This window comes from Nothobranchius furzeri, chromosome 4, assembly GCF_043380555.1.
Source record: "Nothobranchius furzeri strain GRZ-AD chromosome 4, NfurGRZ-RIMD1, whole genome shotgun sequence".
Lineage (NCBI taxonomy): Eukaryota > Metazoa > Chordata > Actinopteri > Cyprinodontiformes > Nothobranchiidae > Nothobranchius > Nothobranchius furzeri.
Genome location: NC_091744.1, coordinates 60,239,805 through 60,253,811, shown reverse-complemented (window position 1 = coordinate 60,253,811; position 14,007 = coordinate 60,239,805). Strand labels below are relative to the sequence as shown.

Below are 14,007 nucleotides of genomic sequence, written 5' to 3'. Positions count from 1 at the left end.
ACAATCTCTGTTCTCCCAAAATGTCTTTTCTGCGTCGCAAAAAGGACAAGTAAAAGTTGTTCTGCAGTTTAGGAGCCTTTGTTAGGAAGATGCAATATTTTGCAAAACAAATTATGGGGCGATGGTGGCAGAGGAGTCAAGTGCCAGCCCCACAACAAGAGGGTTGCAGGTTCAAGTCCTGCTCAGTCCATTGCGGGCGTTGTGTCTTTAGGGTATTTGTGACTTTTCAGTTTCAGGTTTAGCACCCTGTCAACTAAAGATGATACAGAGAGCAGAGACCCAGTAGCTCTCCTCTGCAGATGACAAGGCCATGCAGATGATTAAGTGGTTGGTACTATTTAATGAACACAAAGCCATCCACATGGAAGGACATTTTAATTGAAATCTCCTTTTGTTTAATAACTTAACACATTCTAAGCGAGTCTCTTGTCGAGAGATATCGGAGGCTAGTGTGTGTGTGTGTGTGTGTGTGTGTGTGTGTGTGTGTGTGTGTGTGTGTGTGTGTATGTGTGTGTGTCAGGTCACACTCAGTTTAATTTTACTGAACTGATCTTTGCTCGTCTGAGTTTTTGATGCCATTCTATTTTGCTCATCAGTGAGACGACACTCCACCTCTCCTCTTTATCTACCCTCCTCCAGTATTGTCAGTGTTAAAATAGAATGTTACTGTTGCTCAGTTTCGCCCACTTAACACCAACCGTTCCACAGAAGTCGAATCTTAAGTGGCTCTCTTACGAAGAACTGAGAATCAACCTTGTTGAGTGTCTTCTCCTCTTCTTGGTTCTTTGTTCTTTTCACTGCTTTGTTAAAAAAAAAAAACAGAACGCTGTCCATTCACGGCTGGTTACACCAAAGAAATGCAAACATGAACTTCATATACCAAAATCAAATAATTTATTATCAGTTATTTTGCAAAGATCACCGTCATCACATATTTCACCTTGCTACAAATGTGTCACCAATGCATTACTTGAATTAGACATGAAATCAAAACGTACAGAATTCCATTTGAAATTTACAATACTTCCGTTAAAAGGAGGCATTTGAATGAGTACTGTACATGAACTATGAAGACGTTCGATAAAAGGCAAATCTCACCAGATCTTAAGTGTTCTGAGTCCTGCTCAGTGGCAATCATCCAAACACCCGTTTTCTGTGACTGCAAACTGAATTCACAACACCTACAGGAAGTCTTTGAATGTAGCTGAAAATGTAAAGGATCGTTTATGAATAAGGCAGAACAAAACCTCTCTGTTGCACAGAGTTGTACAGAAGATAGGTTGTGTCTGTGTGTGAAATCAGGTCATTGAGGTTTGGCTTTTAAGGCAATGATGAGTAAAGGAGATTAAATTATGATGTTAAAAAATACTAGCATGTAAAATCTACCTGTTATTGAACATTTGTTGTGAAAAAATCTGTGTTACAGTACAATGAGATGCATCAAAAGTATACATCTTCGATTTAGCAGGTTAATGTGAAACTGAAGTCACAAACATTTAAACATTTTTCAGAATTTCTTTTGAAAAAAAAAGACACGTTATAAGATTTGAATAATTTTCAGATAACCAGAAAGTAGAAATAAAGACACTGAAAACTGCATGTGCTCTGCAGGACTTCATCTTCATACCTGATCAGATGAATGCCATGGCCACCATGATGAGTGGGAGTATTTTCTGAAAATCCAAGTTGTATTGTGAACTAAGACTTGAAAAAGATGAATACACAGGCTAAACAATACCGATGTAGGCCATTTATACAATATGAATGCAGCTGTTTTGCCTCTGTGTTCAGTTTAAAGGTGCATTCTGTAGAAATGAAGTAAAAATGACCTGTGCTGAAATGTGGTTACTGCAACCACTTTAAACAACTCTGGAGCTTTTTGCTGGTCGTCATCAAATTACAATTGTCGGCACTGCAGCATTAGCTCGCAGGAGACATGGCAACCCCGCACTCACTGATGGTTAACAGTAGTTACATCCCTACTTCCTTTGCTTTGAAAGTCGAAAAACTGACAATCCCTGCAGCCAGCCGGGTATGAAATATGTTCCAGCATAACCTTCCTTCCTAAATGACTGAAACATTAGACTCTTTTGGGATTTTTTTCCCCAGTCAAATTTTCACTATATTCTTCCATACTGCACCTTTAAGTGAACCTGACATCAGTAACTTCTGTTTTCTAAAATTGTAAACTTGTTCTCTGAGAAATCCTCTGCAATAATTTGACAGCATTTTTGTTATATTTATTTCCAATCATTTACAAAATACATCTAGAGAACTGATGTATAAAATGTGATGTTTTTAAAAGTGTAGACAGTAGAAAAAAAAGGAGCTTCAGTGCAAAAAGCTGAAGTAGGAAAGGCCAGTTAGTGGTCACCCTCTCCCAACAATACGATGTTCATCCTGTTGTTTTGTAACTGGTGAAACGAAATACATTTAAACTCATTCACTGCCAGCCGTTTCCTGATCACTAATGGCCTTCGCTGCCAACATTTCTCAGTTTTTACTGTTTTTTTAAGAGTCACAGAACGTTGCGCGCTAGCATGATGCCGATGCCAAAACAACCAAAACAAAGAGGAGACTCACCTCTTACATCAGGAAGAAGCCGCGTGTTCCGAGTGTTATCCGTTCTTTCATAATCCGTTGTCGAATTGCGATCGGCAGACGCTTTTCCGGTTCGCGCCTCACTTTTTTTACAGGGACAGGTGTCGGCCCAAAACGATCTCCAAACACATGGATGTGTTGCATCCTGATCATGTGATCTGTGATGTATGCGGATGAAGATCAGCTTCAGGGCTGAGATGTTTGTTCTCTCAGCGCGGGGGCTCGTTCTGATGCTCAAACAGTAAAAAAAATGCAAATGACGACTTTAGTCGTTATTGGCAGTGAACGGTTGGATCTAAAATGACGACTTTTGTCATCAATGGCAGTAAGAGCACAAAACTTAGTTACCATACTGGCTTCAGTTCTGAACCACCAACATTTATTTAGCCTTGGACTAACAACTATCCAATCCCATTGCAGTGATATCATATCGCCATGGCTTCAGCAGCAGTTGATAATGGATACTGATTGATATTGACACCATTCTGCAGAAATTTGCAGCAGGGATTTTCCAATAAAATATTTTTTTTCTCAATCAAATTTTGGGTCATTTGATTTTGACTGTCTGACGATACCGAGTCCTGATCCGATACCTTTCAGGGAATAATTAAAACAATAAGAAAAAAGAGAAAGACTTCCAAGCTCAGGTGTAGCAGGGAACTGAGAAACCCAGGTGTGTTGCAGTCCGTCTGCATTTTCTATTTGCTTCTCAACAAGCTGAAAGAGGTGTCAAGTGGCTCCATGTTTTTGTCCGAGTTGCCGCTGTGAACTGGGACTGTTAGTGGTGGACTGGGACTTAAAGGAGATGGTGATTCACTTTTTTGACACCCAAAGGGAAAGCCAAAAGAGAAAGTAGGTTGTTTTGAAGGCTGCGAATCATGCAGCTTACATCAAAAGTAATACCACCAAACTCATACATTTTCACTCTTCTGAGGAGACACGTTATTTCTACGTTAGCCTGCTAGCTAACAGCTGCATTGGTGTCTGAATCCCTGCTTGCTGTAAATTGTGATTTTATGGTGTTTTTGTCCAAGAAACAAAGAATATTGATGCAAAGGAACTTGCTGAAATTAAAATGAACGTGTTGTGTTTCCGCTTGAAAATCTCCATCTCAGTGTGAATTTAGAAAGTCATGTTTGATGTTTTATTCATTCTTTTCCACCCAATTTTGGTCCTAATAAAGTCACATGACGGGGCCCAATTTATGATCAAGTGATCAGATTGGAGCATCCCTAATCTGCAGGCTACAACACCTAATGCACATCTCTGATAATGCTCAAAAAATGTAATTATATTCTGAATATTGTACATGTTGACGGTTTACGTTATACAACTTTACCTTACTTTGCAGATCATGTTTACATACGAGTGGTAATAGCCCAACCTAAACAATAACACGTCCATGTGCAACATGTCAGAAGGTATTATTATTTTAAAAACACCAGAGAAATGCATTTAATTGTAGCTAATTGTAGCTGCCTGTGAATTGATGAAATTAATGAAAACTGAGCCTGGATCCACAAAATACTGATGCTTCAGTGCTGAAACCAACATAGCAATCAGAGATCACGTTTGAGTTTCTATAAAAAACAAATAACTTGTGGTTTTGCTAAATTGTTGAGGACTCCAACAAAAGCAGAATTTCCAGTTGATCAACAATATTCTCTAGTGCCAATTTTTAAACTGAGGTAATTTCTTTCTGGTTTGGGGAAAAATGTTATGTTTAAACCAACTTTACCTGATAAACATGGAACATAATTTTTGGTATTTATTCATTTGCTTCAGAAATAGTAAAATTAGCCGTTTAAAAGAAAAAAAAACTAAAAGAAAAGCCACTTTTTCAACCTTTTAAATGAAAATGAAGTGACCCTTCTTTCTAAACGTAATACAGCTTTTCATAGCAACCCTCCTTATATACTAAATGCCATGGCTGAATTATGTAAGACATATGCAGCTTTAAAGTTTACATTGGCGTCCTGCTTAAAGTTGAATATAAACAAAACAAAGTGATGTTTTCAGCCGCCTCCCAACAACACAAAAGAACACCATGTATTCAGGTTATCATAAACAGGTATACAAAGCTTGTAAATTAAAAACAAAAACAATGAAAGACAATTAGGAAAAAAAAATAAATTGCCAGCCTCCCTGCAGTTGATAGAAAAGTACAAAAAGAAAAAGAAAACCTCGGTTTCTTGTTCCGACTGTCTTGAGTTCTTGTGTTACAACATAAATATGAAAATAGAATTGCGGTGATAAATATGTTCAGAGTGAAATATTAAAATAACTTGTCATAGTTTCTTAGAAAAGGTTGTTTTTGCACATGTGAAAACCAATTCTGTACTACATCACCAAAACGTCCTGATGCCACTGATAAACTCTTCAAAAATGCATTAATTGTGTTACAAAGTGTGAAAAGTCCCTTTTAAAAACGCCACATTCAACGAGGCGAGCATATAGTACCACATGGGGTAGCCTGTATGTGGTTGTTTTATACAGTAGTGACTGAAAGGAAGGCATTGTTGACCTTTGCTCCCTCAGGAGCTTTGGTACCGTGAGTCATCAGCTCCTGAATCGTCATCCAGTTATCCAAGATCTTCTTATTGCGTTTCTTTAACATCTTCTTGTGACTCAGCTCAATGATGCTGACCTCCTTGCAGCCCTCGCTGCTGCTCTGAGGATTCTCCTTTAAGCTCTCCAGCCGACTGCGCTGCATGAACTCTCGCCTCCTTTTCTGTTCTTTTGCCCTGACCAGGTGCTGCTTCCTCTCCTCTTTGCTCCAGTACCTCCCCATCTTCATCTCACTCATTGCATCATCGTCCGTGGTCATTCCCCCACTCCTCTCCTCTTTGATCTTTAAGGCTCTCTCCCGCAGGATCTTGTCTCTCACTGGCCTCTTGGTGATGTAGCGGGTGCCGTCACTGCGGATCTTGACTTTCCACTCCATTTTGGGCTCATTAAGGGGTCTCTGAGGCTCTTTGCAGACGCTGAGGAGACTGAGCTGGCTCTGAGCATACTCGACAGCCGAGCGCTGCTGAATCAGCTGCATGTAGCTCTGATAGTGGCGGGCGTGAGCTGGAATGTTGGCCTGCCTCTGCTGGGAACTGTGGGATGGAGAGAAGTAAGGGATCCGAGATGTGCACTGCTTTAATTTGCCCCTACTGTCCCTCTCAGCGATCTCTTCTGTTTCGGAGGGATTGCTGTGGTCAGGGCTACTGCCTTTTCCTGGGACTGGGACACGGCAGGATGGCACAGGGCTCAGGCTCAGAGAGTGGCCCGTAGCAAGGCTGCTGCAGAGGTTCCTCTGGTTTGTAAGACTCATCATCCTCTTGAGTGAGTGTTCTGGGGAGCGGTCCATTGCTAAAGGGGTACTCCGTAAACTCTCTGCGGTGTTATAGGCACTGGAACTGTCCTTGTCAGATTTCTCCAGCCTCTCATTAGTGTCAGTCAGCTTACCTTTGGTGGACTCTCCACGGCTGGGGCTTAGACATTTCACAGTGAGACCAGAGCGCCCACATATAGGAGACTGCTGACCCTTACGAAGCTGATGAGCCTGCATGATGTTCTGACACTCCAGCTCGATGCTGCGCAGCTCCTCGTTGAGCATCCGCAGCTCGTGCTGTACGTCGTTTTGCTCCCCTATGTTGCACTCGATAGTGCTGCGATGGCTGTAGAACAGGTCGTAATCACCGCTGTTACGGATCTGGCACTTTAAGTCCAAGAGCTGCTGGTAACGATCCCCATCCGTCTCATCGTTGTCCTCATCTTCTTTGTCCTCTACCCGTGTGGTGCTGGCCACACAGTGCGTGTCCTGACTGTCTCTCAGGCACCGAGAAAGACGTCTCTGGATCTGGGCCAAGACATCGGAGCTTTCCTTTCTGTCTTTTATACTTTGTGCACTGCCCTTGTAGTGAGGGAGAGTTGAACAGGTGGGCTTCTCGTCTTCTCTCTGAAATAGAAAAAACATCAAGTTTATCAATAAAAGGCCAAACTGGAATTTATATGTTTACTTTGCTCCTCTTTTCATTAAAATTTATTGGTAACTATTCTCTGTGGAAACTGAGAACGAGAGCTGTTCCAGCTTAGCAAAATGTATCTATTTATTTTATTTAATGAAAAAGTCCATCGATGAACTGACTTAATAAAATTTAATCACGGGTTATTAATTATCTGCTAAATGTAGAATCTACAGAACACTTTCATATTTGATGAATTTTTGATTTTTCTTTGACTCTTGTGTGATTTTTTTACCTGATTTACTTAATTGCTTAGGTGATTAAAGTCGTTACTCACTCATTATTATGATTTGGAGTTTTACTCATTAATATTCATGATATACAATCCTCTCGCTTCTGATTGGCTAACAGCAACGTAACTTTCTGCTGCCTCCTTTTGCTCTGTAATGTTGATGTTTTACCTCTACAAATGGTTCCTCGCTGTCGTCGGGGTCAGGAAAGCGGTCCATTTCTTACCTGCTCATCTAAGGTCTGCTACATCTTTTCGTTTGTTTTGAACTTTATGAATATGTGATGCTCACCTGTAACTGTTTTTGATTTCTTTTATTTTTTCTTTTGTCTGAGCTATCTTGAGTTTATTTGATGTAAAGTAAGAGGACCCGCTCAAACACAAGATGATTCGTCTGAAGCGGTTTCATCCTTGTGAAACATCCGTTTGTAAATAAATAAATAACACAAGCCTGAAATAGTTCTGCCATGTGGTGGAGTTGCTAAAGCTAATGGAGGCATGCTTGCAGATCTACTCCATTCTAATGGGTGGGGGGGGGGGGGGGGGTGGGGGGGGGGCTCTACGACAGTGTTGTTGTTTTAAGCCAGGTTTGTTTGTGCCCCCCTGGCCACTTGGTGTGTGATGCTCGTGGGTGGAGTGCCAGCGCTGTCTCTGTGAACCTCACCTTTAAATATTTTAGATACAGAAAAAAGTTGTCTTTTTTTTCTTATGTTTGGCAAAACGTTGGATACCCCAGAACAGCGCTACGCCCTCTGTTGTCCTAGCGGGGAATTGCTTAATTGCTTTGCAACACTCCAGGTGAGGGACAAGGCCCAAAGTAAAATTTCTCCGTGAATGAGTGTGTGTCTTTCCCTCTCGGAGCCGAAGGAGAAGTTCAAATTAGGCTTTAGCGATGATTTGTGACATTAGCCAACATTTTTGTAACGCATTCTCACAGCCAAAGTGGCTAAAACTGACGAAGGGTGACCAAGCGTTGTTGCCTGTGCCGCGCTAGCCTGGCCTGCCAGACTCCTCCTCTGTTTAATTCTGCACAGAGAAAGAGTCTGGTAACTCACAGGCAGAGAGGCACTTGAGGGGCGGGACTAGGCAGCTCAAAAATGACCAATCAGAAAAAAGATGGAAATCCCGACTGTACCGCACGACGAGGTAGATTTCTAGGTGTAGTAAAAAACATAGCGTCTGGCAACGGCGCAAACATCTTTTTTTTTTTGTTGAAGAAATGCTTTTAGCACTTCTACTTGTGGTTTTAAAGACATCTGAGTCATTTAGAACAGAGCAAAGAGTCGCAGCGAACTCCGCCGCTGTCTTCATTGTTTATGAGAAACTGAGCGTCGCTGTGTGTGACATCTGCGACGCTGTAGTTTTTTTAGCTGTAGTAAAAATGGAGTCTGGCGAAAGCGCAAATATCTTTTTTTAGAAGAGCAGCTTTTAGCGCTGTTGTGGTTTTAAAGACATCTGAGTCATTTAGAACAGAGGAAAGAGCCGCAGCGAAACTCCACTTCAAGTCACCATGTTTATGACAAACTCGGCGTTGTGGTGTATGATGTACGATACTCAGCGCTGATGGGCTCGATTAGAATTCTCACAGGTTGGGGGTAGTTGAATAGGAGAGTTCCCAGACTCTCACTCTGTGCAGAATTAAACAGAGGAGGAGCCTGGCAGGCCAGGCTAGTGCCGCGCGGTGCCAGAGTGTTGGTTTCTGAAGCCCGCAGGACAACGCACACTTCTCTGATATTGAACTTCCAGCCCAGGGGTGGGGAACCCTGGTCCTTCGACGATCGCTATCCAGCATATTTTAGTTTCAACCCTGCATCCTCGCACCTGATTTCAATCAGCAGGTGATTATCAAGCTTCTGCAGAGCTTGATGAGCTGCAGAACAGGTGAATCAACCACTGTGAGCGCCGTTATGGCTGCTCTCGCGGTCTGCCTGTATCTGTCCTGTCTATATGTGTGTGTGTAATCTTGGTCAGGCTGTTCTGTGGAGTCACGTTCCTATGCTCTGGATCGCTGGAGCGCTGGCAATAAAATTCTTTCTGATTCTGATTCTGAATCAGAAGTGTTGGAGCAAAGACATGCAGGATACCGGCCCTCGAGGACCAGGGTTCCCCGCTCTTGCTCTAGCCTCTTGCTATTTAACCTTCCCCTCACCCCCATCCAAACCTTAACCCAGTTTCTCATTCTAAACTTCTTGTTAACCATGTTTGAGAGGAACGATACGACTAGAAACAAAGTTTTGAATGCGCAAGTGGGTTAAGGTTAGGATGGGGGTGAGGGGAAGGTTAAATAGCAAGAGGGTGAAAATCACAATTCGGTGAAATCTCCATTTTACCGCGGACGTCGGAAACAAACGCTTGGTCACCCATCGTCAGTTTTAGCCGCTTCAGGTGTGAGAATGTGTTGATTTTTGACTCTGGTATGGGGGGTGACTTGTTTCTCTATATTTGTTATGTTGATACTTGAGAGTTAGTCATGCTGAGTATGACGTAAGTGTAAACAACATCCATCTTTTATTGTGGCATTTCTTTGAAATTAGAATATAAAACCAGAACTTATGATAATGAGGTCAGTGTTCGTCAGCTCTGATACCTGTGGGCTTGTGAACATGTTGTGCGACGACACCAAACAAAATTTTAGATTTGTATTTCTTCTGCTTGGAATTCAAATACATCAACAGTCTCCTTTTATTAATATTTATCTTAGACTCTTCCTCATTCTCTTGTTGATGAATTATTTTAACTTGGCCAAAGCATGGAAGAGTTTGACTCCATCTTAACTTTAAGGTTGATTTTTTACATTTGGCAAGTGGTTATAGTAATATTTAGCTTTCTTGTTTTGATGTTGCTAGATTCCTTAAACAGTATGAATGAAAAACAGATAAAACCATTTGGTCCACCCGCGCTGAATCAACATGTATTCATGACCCTGACCTGCTGCTGCTTCGCCTGCTCCTCTTCTAAGGCAGCTAATTCCATCTCCTCTCTCTGCTGCTCCTCCAGCATTTCCATCTTCAGCTGCTCCAGGAACTCGCTATGCTCATCATCCAGCCAGGCCTCTTCCAGCTGACGGTGAAATAATAAGGAAGAGAAAACATTTGGAGAGAGGGAGGAGAGCAGGAACAAATGGGTAGCATCATTTTTCACAGTCCGGAGCTTGTGACAACACTCTTAAAACAAATGCTAGTTTTCCAAATGGGTGCCCAAATGGGATTTGCTGAATGAATCCCCTGCATAAGAAAAATATGTGGCTTTTTTCTTTGTTCCCAACACAACAGCTGATTTAAAAATCAGGCCGATCCAGTTTAACGGTCATAAAACCACCACTTTTGACCTTTTTTCCTTCCTGCCATCCATCAGCCTGTTTCATGTGAACCAAATGGCATCCATATCTGATGACTACACATTTATTACCAAAAGAACCATTTAATTACAAAGAGCCCTACTACTACTTCCTCCTCATCTGCACTGCGGCAGAGTCCCCCATCTTCCTCGTCATTGGCCTGAGGGCTGAACTCACTCCACATTAGCATGCCATTAGCTTTTATGGCTTACCATTGGAAGTCAATTACTGTGGCGCTACATAAAAATAAAACACGATGAGGTGTTTCTGTGCTGGCTTCCACCAGGAACAGTTGTGTACTGGGAAAGAGGGGAGTGGTTGGTCACCCCAGAATGCTGAGGTTTGCTCTAAGCCAACTCTCTGCTAATGAGAAACCATGAGAAGAGTCATGTGTACTTGTGTGAGTCAGATAAACCAGTGTGGAGTTTTTAATTCTAACCTGTATCTCAGGTCTTGCAACCAGTAGGATTATGTTCCTGCAGTCATCACCGGACAGGGCAGCCATTGCTTCTTCTCTGTCCAGTACATCTTGGCCATTAATCTAAAAATAAAAAAAATAAAAAAATAAAATAGACCAACATTTTCACTTTAACACATTTTAAAGTGGAAGGTTAATAAACAGTTTATCTCATACCCAGTTGAGCAGCCTCAGTTTAGAGAAATACTGATTAGTTCTGATCAGGCTGACCAGCTTAGACAAAGCCAAGACCAAAGAGAATTGCCACCATTTCAAACTAAGTCCCTCAATCTCAAAGAAGATTTAACGTGAGCTCTAATTTATGAACATTTTCATTGCTGCTCGGTTCCCATGCTATATTTATTTACATAAAAATGCCTGGATATTTTCAAGAGCTAACACTGGCAGTAGCAGCTAGTCAGAGCCGTTACCAGCTTTGTGACTCCTAGCTAGCAACAATATAGCAACTTTTCAGGTGTTATTAGACACTTTAAGAACCTGTACACATGAATAAAAACTCCAACCATGTTGGAGTGTTGCAAATCTTCTGTTGTCAGCATTTGCTTGTGGATGAAAATAACCGAGGTTTTAGGTTTTGCAAGTGCTCTGACATCACTTAAGTAACTAATGTTTACACTCGCTTGCTTGTTTTCACAAGCTCAATTACGGCTCCATGTTGGAGATCACAGCGAACTCATGTGAAACTGACAGTGGTGAAACAGAAGTTTGGAGAAGTTTTAAGGTTGGAGTCAAGCACTTTGGAACAGGCCAAACTCAGACATTAGCTGGTCAGTTATGTTGGAGTTAATCTCCATTTCTCCAATCTGAGGTCATACAATAAGCCATTACAACAGCTAAAATGTCACTCATAGTTCATTTGTTTTAATAAAGCAATCTGAGTGATCCCTTAAAATAAACCACAAGCAAGGCCCCATTCACAGAAACACACCTGCTCTTATAAAAAGCAAAGCGTCTCAGTTAAAGTAGCATTCTACGATAACACATTTGATGGAACTGTGAACACTTGCAGCTTAATTTGAACCAGGATCCAGGCAGTGATTATGAATGAGGTGACCAGCGGAGCTGTTGTGTTTCCACATCCTCTGCGTCCATGCATCTAGCTGCACAATTAACTGGCCACTGACAGGTGGCTTCCATCTTTCTGCCTGCAGAATAATGGCCCTGTCACCGGTGGATAATAGGGGTGGAGGACCAGTCTGCCTCACACATGTTCATATGCCTGATCTGGGCTAAAATCAGCCACACCACTCATGGTACACTCAATTAGAAGATTAGACATGTGCCCATTCCCCACTAGACCATAGTATATCCCTTACATCTACTGTAAAATCTGCTGCAGCACATTCTCAATGTTGTTTGGATAAAACAAACATTTATTTATTTGTAGACAGTAAAAAATAAAGATCCACTTGCATTCTACTGTGGTTTTTATCCCTCTCCTAACCAATTAAAGGCATCTAAAATATTAACAGAAATCTATCCACAGAGATAGCATGATGGCGCCTGTGTTAGGCTCGGCCTCTGCTCTGTGTGCTTCGTCACCACTCTCTCGCATGTTGGTGACCTGTTTGATTATATTTTTTGCCTTATCAAGTTTGTCAACAAACTGTGTCTCAGCTGTCAGTCAATACCATTATGATCGGCACACGCTTTTCCGCATTAAGGAGCATATGCAGATTGCTTGTGTTACCTGGGACAGGTACGCTGAATGTTTTGCACCAACTTTTGTTTGTGCTACGTCAGCACTGGAATGCTTGCGGCCCTCAGGCCGCCGTGGACGGAGAAGGAAGCGTGGATCTAGAGCTGGAATCCAGTACAGGCTACGAAAACATTATGGGAAAACATCTGTATGGAGTGAGTCCAGATTTGCGATATGCGCCACTGCCCCATGTGGTGCCACGATCGTGGCTCTCTGACCGGACTTTCCCATCTCGACGTAGCCAGTTCCATACATCCCGTGAGGGGATCCTCCGAGCTGTCCCCTACCAGGCGGAATGTGTGAACGGCGCCTGCCCTCCAGTGCGGTGCCAACCTACCCAGAGCGCATCAGAGGCCCAGTGCGCGAAAACAGCAAGGATCGCCCTGCTGAACGTTCGCTCCATAGCGAATAAAACTTTCATCCTTGGAGATATGTTTAATGAAGAGCGTCTGGATCTCATGTGATTGACAGAAACTTGGCAGAGGGAACAAGATCATATGCTTTTAAACGAGATGTGCCCTCCTGGCTGTTCTGTGTTTGGGACCCCGCGCGCCGAGCGGACGAGGAGGCAGACTCGCTCTTATCTACAGGGACCGCTTCTCCTGTCGGCTTATGAACCAACCCTCTTACAACTCCTTTGAGCTGCAAATGGTTAAGGTTAGGAAAACTGACTCATTTTACTGTGTTTTAGTTTATCGTCCTCCTGGCCCTGCACACATGTTTTTAGATGAATTTTCAGAGTTCTTTTCCGGTGTTATTAAACTTGAGAATGTTTTAATCCTTGGCGATATGAACATTCATATTGATAATCCTTCTTGTAAGACAGCATCAGAGCTACTGAATCTCACTGAGTCATTTCATTTTAAACAGCATGTGTCTGGCTCTACACATTCAAAAGGCCATACCTTAAATGTAGTTTTTTTTTCTTTTGGTCTTAATGAAGACAAGCTGAGGGCTGTGGATGTTCATTTTACTGGTCACTACTGTGTGTATTTTAATCTGTGTTTTAAATTAGAAAGTAAACCTCATAAAGTAATTTCCCAAAGGCTAATTATAAGTCAAACTGCTGTTGAAAAATTCTCCAATCTGTTTGAGTCAGAACGTTTTGATGGTCACAGTGATGCTGATCATTTTATTGGCTCATTTAATAGTCACTCTTTGTCCCTTCTAAATGAGGTTGCCCCAGTTAGGGAACAAATATCTTTTACTAAAAACACTATCCCTTGGATGAATGAAAACATCAAGCTGGTTAGGAGATCTTGCCGTAAGGTGGAACGTTTGTGGAAATCTACAAAACTTGAGGTCCACAGATTGCATTTAAAAGAGTTGATCTCATCGCTCAATGAGTTGATTAAACAGGCCAGATCTTCGTATTTTTCTAACCTTGTGAACATGAACAGGAAAAACCCTGAATTCTTGTTTGACACAATCAGTAAAATTGTTTCACTGCCAGCTTCCATGGTACCTGTATTTTCTACAGTGGATTGCAACAGATCTTTTAACTTTTTTGTAAAACAAGTTGATGACATTAGGTCGTGCATTAGGTGCTAGTATTACTCCATCCCCTGTCTTAAATTCTAACATTGGTCACTCAGATAGCTTGTGGTCCTCATTTATACCTGTTACTGTGGAGGACATAAAAGCTGCTCT

At 41.9% G+C, this 14,007-nt stretch overlaps 1 protein-coding gene across 1 annotated transcript in view; it reads right to left on the bottom strand.

Annotated features, from left to right (window-relative positions):
* Positions 1–877: 877 nt before the first annotated feature.
* LOC107388491 (PDZ domain-containing RING finger protein 4) overlaps positions 878–14,007 on the bottom strand; it is a 112,539-nt gene continuing 99,409 nt past the window's right edge. Inside the window, exons 6-8 of the mRNA XM_015964062.3 lie at positions 10,620–10,721; positions 9,772–9,903; positions 878–6,547 (exon numbers count right to left, since the gene is read on the bottom strand). Coding sequence (XP_015819548.1) covers positions 5,090–6,547; positions 9,772–9,903; positions 10,620–10,721 — 1,692 coding nt within the window. The 3' untranslated portion in view covers positions 878–5,089. The remainder of the gene's footprint in view (positions 6,548–9,771; positions 9,904–10,619; positions 10,722–14,007) is intronic.